General features: G+C 62.0%; 1 protein-coding gene across 1 annotated transcript in view; it reads right to left on the bottom strand.

The window, feature by feature from the left end:
* The window catches only part of CHD5 (chromodomain helicase DNA binding protein 5), an 81,327-nt gene that overhangs the window by 10,463 nt on the left and 65,284 nt on the right, over positions 1 to 5,580 (bottom strand). Inside the window, exons 26-33 of the mRNA XM_012662557.1 lie at positions 4,749 to 4,923; positions 4,223 to 4,315; positions 3,967 to 4,055; positions 3,570 to 3,703; positions 2,980 to 3,124; positions 2,406 to 2,565; positions 612 to 691; positions 273 to 405 (exon numbers count right to left, since the gene is read on the bottom strand). Of these exons, the coding sequence (XP_012518011.1) occupies positions 273 to 405; positions 612 to 691; positions 2,406 to 2,565; positions 2,980 to 3,124; positions 3,570 to 3,703; positions 3,967 to 4,055; positions 4,223 to 4,315; positions 4,749 to 4,923 (1,009 nt within the window). The remainder of the gene's footprint in view (positions 1 to 272; positions 406 to 611; positions 692 to 2,405; positions 2,566 to 2,979; positions 3,125 to 3,569; positions 3,704 to 3,966; positions 4,056 to 4,222; positions 4,316 to 4,748; positions 4,924 to 5,580) is intronic.

Genomic DNA, 5,580 nt, shown 5'->3' with positions numbered 1-5,580 from the left:
AAAGCAGGTTTCAACAGTATCCTACAGACTCATGTCCTCAAACGACGACACAAATGAGTTAGAAATCACTAATTAAAGAGCAGCCCAGTAACCCCCAACCTCTGGATGGTCAGAAGCATTAAAGTACACGTGTAGCGACGTGGGACAGAGCAGCGCGCAGTGCAGCCGCAGCCAGGGAGAAGCGGAGTGACGTGCAGCCGCCCCCCTCTCTGCCCAGGGCTGCTGGGACCGGACACTGCCGGTGCGGGGGGCGGCCTGCCAGGAGCCCGTACCTTTAGGCAGCTGCTCTGGGGAGGGCTGGGCCTTCTCTGCCTCCTCTGGCCGCTCCTCCCGCGCTCTCTCCTTGATGACCGGGCTCTCGTGCTTTTCCTCGCCCTCCACTCTGTCCAGGGCAGCTGGCGGGGCCTGGGGGGGACAAGCCAGGGAGAAGCAGGGCCTGGGGTCAGGAGGGACAAGGGCAGGGAACACACACTGGGCTGGGACCCGCCACCCTGGCTCCCAGACTGCTCCCCACAACCCAGAGGCCCGACCTGGGAGCCAGGAGGCTTATACCTGGCTGTACAAGGCCGGGGAAGACCCAACCTCCACCCCCACCCAGCGCAGGCCCACACCTGGATTTCCAGAGGCTTCTTTGGCTTCTGCACCCCCGGCTCCTTCTCATCCATGTAGCCCAGGTGGGCTTCCATTTTGTCTGCAAAGTCAAAGGGAAGAGGTGAGACACGTGGCTCAGGCGTGGAAGGGAAGAAGGGCAGGGCATGGGGTGCCAGAGGGGAGAGGCAGGGCTTAGCCTTCCGGAGGCTGCCTCGGGGCCAGGCACCTCTCGGACAGATGGGCAGGACCCCCGGGTCAGGCAGAGTGCGGTCGGGGCTCTGCAACCCACGGATCCTAGAAGACTTCGGGCCAGTGAGACCACAGTGAGGGGCTGTGACGACGGGGCTGCACGCAGCACTAGCTGCCGTCTGGACGCAGGCAGGTGAGGCAGGGAGAGGCCCAGATTGGCAGCCAGGACACAGGGCGTGGTCCCAGCTTCCAGGCTGGCTCGCCAGCCATGCGCCTTTGGACAGCTGAGTCTCCGCCCCACCGAGTCGGCTCCCAACAAATGGCAAAGCGCCAGCTACTCGCGTGGCTCCGAGAAGCTGGGAGGTGGGCGCTACCGCAGCCCCTGTCTCACAGGGTCAGGGACTTGCCCAAGGTCATACCGGAGTTCAGGACAGACTTAGGAAGTGACCCCAGGTGTGTCCACCTCCAAAGAGCACACCTGTGCTGTCGAGCAGGATGTCCTCAGAGGGGCTGAGCCTCTGAGGGCCTCACCTGTCACCTGGGTAGGTGGGTCTGCCCCAGGCCTGTGAGGCTCAACTGAGGGAAGATACTCTGCCCAAATAAACGGGTCACCAAAGAGACACGGGGAGACAAATAACCCAACTAAAAAGGAGCGAAGGCTCCGTAAAGACATTTCTTCAAAGAAGATACACGAACAGCCAATACGTGCAGGAAAACAAGCTTAACATCCTTAGCACCAGGGAAACGTAACTCACAACCCCTAAGGAAGACCACTTCGCACTCACTGGGGTGGCTAGAACCAAAAAGTCGGATGACAAGCACTGATGGAGATTTGGAGAAACTGGAGCCCTCTCCATCACGGCAGGGACGTAAAATCGTGCAGCCACCTCAGCAAACAGGCCGGTAGCTCCTCAAAAGGTTAGAAAGAATTATCACATGACCCGGCGATTCCTTTCCCGGGCATAGACCCAAGAGAACTGGAAACCTACGTCCACACAGAGACTAAAGACACAGCTGTTCGTGGCAGGAACCACACAGTAGAAACAACCCAAAATCTACCCGCAGATGAACGGATCACAAAATGCAGCAAATCCATACAATGAAATGTCACTCGGCCATAGGGAGGGACGAGGAACTGACACCTGCTACAACAGGGACAAGCCCTGGAATGATGCTCAGTGAAAGAAGTGGACAGAACAGACGCCGCGGCGCACGACTCCATCTATCTGAAACGCCAGAGGGGGCGATTCCGAGAGGCAGAGAGCGATTCGCGACTGCCCAGACCCAGGGTAGGGAAGTAGCTGCCCATGGATGTGGGGTTTCTTTTGGGAGGATGAGAATATTCTGGCATTAGACAGTAGTGATGGCTGCACAACCCCGTGAACACATCAGAAACCACTGAATAGCACACTTTTAACAAGAGTGAATGTCGTAGTGTGTACGTGAATTGTATCTCAAAACCATTGTTAAAAAGAAAAACTCCCTGGAGAGCAACAGGTCAGCAGACAGAAGCTTCATGGGGAAGGGGGGCCGTCTTTTGCGGGGTGCACAAGGACGTGAGGTCACTGTGACCTTGCCACCTCCCAGTCCTGAGGTGCCCCACCCCGCCCGCCTGGACCCCAGACCTGGCAGGCCCAGCGGGGCCGGTGGGAGGTGGGCGGGGCTGGCGGGCACCGGCGTGTTGGGGTCGGAGGAGACGACCTCGCCAGGCTTCTTGCCCTCGGGCCCCTCAGGGATCAGGTCCGGGGTGCTGTACTTCCCATTTACGTGCTCAAACTCCTGAACCTGCGGTGGCAGGAGGAAGGAGGGAGGGTGGTGATCACAGCTCAGCCCTAAAAGCCTTGGGCAGCTGGCAGGACTGTGGTGTCGTAGGCTTGGGGCGGCTGATGCCTCTGCCCACGGTTGGCCAAGCCAGACCCCTGCTGACCACAAGCTTCCCTGCCAGCCCCCTGCCCATCTCCGTGTGTGCCCCCTACCCTGTGACCCACCATCCTAGTCTACACCCCCACAGCTCCTCACCCTCACCCAGGTTTCCCAGGTCGGTCCCTCTGGCCTGGCTCAGACCCCTCAGAGGCCTAGCTCAGAGGGCAGCTGTGTGGCCAGAGCCAGGTGCTTGCCCTCTGACCGCTGACCTCCTACGGGCAGTGCCAGGTCCCCAAGCGGCCACCAGGAAGGGCCGTGCAGAGGTTACTCACCCACCTTCTTCCTAACCAGTGACATGACGCCGATGCGGGTGAGCACGTGCTGCCTGGAGAGGCCCTCCCGGGGCACGCCGTCCGCGAAGGTCTCCGCGCCATCCGCCCCCGGCTCACACAGGTGCCGCATGAAGAGGGACACATAGGCTCTGGGGTGGGGGGGACTGGGGCTCAGGGAGTGGGGGGCCGGCAAGAACCCTCTGAGAGGGCTGGCAGGACCCCAGGGCACCTGCAGGCTGGGATCATCAGCCATCACCTGCCTCGGGCCAGGCTGCTGGGCCAGGCCCCGGGAAGGGCCAGAGGGGGCCTCCCCGGCGGGGGACCTCCTAGGACGGCCCTCGCCCTGATGACCCAGATCTTCCTCGCTGCTGTTAACACCAGCCGGTTTGGCAGAGGTGGCTGGTCAGCATTTTCAGCAAATCAGCCTAGCTCGTCATTGGGACCCCAGCCACCCAAAAACCAGACGGCAGTGGACTTTCCAGATGCCCTTAGCCTGGGGGGCAGCAGAGACACTGCCCATGGGCTTGCCCACCAGAGCCCGCCCTACCCTGAGGTAGGCAGCCACACCCTGGGCCACCACCTCAACCCCTTTACCTAAACTCCTTCTCACTCTTCCCGCGAAGGTCCCGCACCAGCCAATGCGAGTTGAAGGCGTCCTGGGGGGGCATGCCCCAGCGCATGATGGCATTCAGAAAGGCCTTCCGCTGTCGGGCGTTGAAGCCCAGCACCTGAGCAGGGTGGGAGGCAGGTGTGTGAGCCCAGGTCGGAGACTGGGTGGGATCGGAGAAGTCAGGGATTCGGGAAGAAAGGCATGGGAGGAGGAAGGGGGAAGGCAGGGTCTCCCCCTGGGGTAGGAGAAGTCAGAGATCAGACCAAGATCTGTCCCACCCTACCTCTCTCGTGTGACCCTGGAGGAGCCCCCAGTCCCTTCTCCATACCCCAGGGGCAGCAGGAAGGGGGCTGGGGAGATGGGGGTGCAGGCAGGCCTCACCTCAATGTTGCCCCCAACTCGAGCAAGAAGAGGTGGCAGGGGCTTGTCCCTGTCACTCTTCAGCTGCCTCCTGGATTGCCGCCGTCCACCTGGGGAGCAGCCCAACACAGGCACTCAGGTAGGGGCCTGGGGGTCAGGAACCCCATCTGCCAGCACACCTGAGGGCAGCGGGACCCCAGGCCGACCCCACCCCCACTCCCACCCCAGCAGCTCCCGACACACTGCCTCAGCCCAGGTCACCGACACTAAGACTCACTCTGCCCTTCTGGCCTCTCCTCAAAGTCCTCGTCCTCATCCTCGGAACCGATGGAATATTCAGACTGGTTATCAGAGAGCTCATCCTGCCACTCTGCAGGGGACCCGGCAGAGGGGCACGGAGTGAGCTGTGCAAGCCCCTGAGCCCCAGCCCAATCATATCAGTGACAATGACAATGGCCACCAGGAACTTCTTGTGAACTCAATAATCCCAACACCACCACACTACACACTAACAAATTATACTGTTATTCTATTTTACAGATGGGGAACGGAGACTCGAGGAGGCTTGCCCACAGAGATGCGGGGATGCAGTCACTAAACCATACCTATCTTGTTCCCCCAAACACCCAGCACCTGCCCCCAACTCCCTTTTCTCCGAGAAGCCTTCCCCACCCACCTCCCTGCCAAGCCGTCCACACGGCACCTGCTCCCCGGGCCCCACACCTCCCCCAGGGGCTTCCTGCACAGGTACCCCCTCTGACCGGTCTCTGGGGCCCGGGCAGCCCCCGATCCCCGACACGCACCCTGGTCCTCCTGGGAGGCGTCGTTGTAGTTGACCTGCTTGCGGATGCGCTTGCCCTTGCCCAGGTTGCGGGCCAGGTCCTCCTGCTGCTGCTCGTAGTGGTGCCGCAGCAGCTTCTCCCAGTAGTCGGGGTCCACGTTCTCCTCCTGCTTGATGATCTCGCGCTCCACCTCCTCCTGGGGGCGCAGGCGGGCTTGGTGGGGTCAGCAGGCAGCCTGCACCATGTCTCGCCCTCTGCCCTCCCGGGCTCAAGGATGAGCTGGATGGCCCACCTATCCAGGAAGCCTTCCCTGACCACCCCGGCCCTGGCTGGTCTTCCTCTCCCTGCCCCTGCCCAGTCACTCATTCATTCATTGCTCGCTCGCTTACTCCGTGAGTATTTCCTGGCCTTGTGCCAAGCGTTGGGGCACAGACTCGAATAAGCCCCAGCGCCTGACCTCAGGAGGCTTCCAGAGTCAAAGTGGGGACGACTGGCGCATGGGGTCTGCGTGGAGGGTGCAGGGTGGAGGAGGAGGGGAAGGGCTGCCAGGAGAGCCAGGAGCAGCGCAGGGGTAACGGGTTTGCCCGTGAAGGGAGAAGACGCGGTGGGTGGGAGTGTGGGCTCCTTCCGGAACTCGGGGGTCCGGATGCAGAGCCGGGCGCAGGGGTGGGAGGGGCACACTGGGCCGCTCCGGGAAGGGCTGAAGCCAGACCCTGGGGATAGGGCTCCACGCAGGGAGGGTGGGGGGCGGACTGGAGCCAGGGACGCCAAGAAGGCGGCGGCTGAGGATGTCAGCAAGCGCAGTGGCCGGCCGACCCCAGCACCGCCTCGGTCCCTTCCCTCTCCGTGTCTC

The sequence above is a fragment of the Propithecus coquereli genome, unplaced genomic scaffold (genome assembly GCF_000956105.1).
Source record: "Propithecus coquereli isolate 6110/MARCELLA unplaced genomic scaffold, Pcoq_1.0 Scaffold77, whole genome shotgun sequence".
In the NCBI taxonomy this organism is placed as follows: Eukaryota; Metazoa; Chordata; class Mammalia; order Primates; family Indriidae; genus Propithecus; species Propithecus coquereli.
This window is presented reverse-complemented; position numbering and strand designations above follow the sequence as displayed.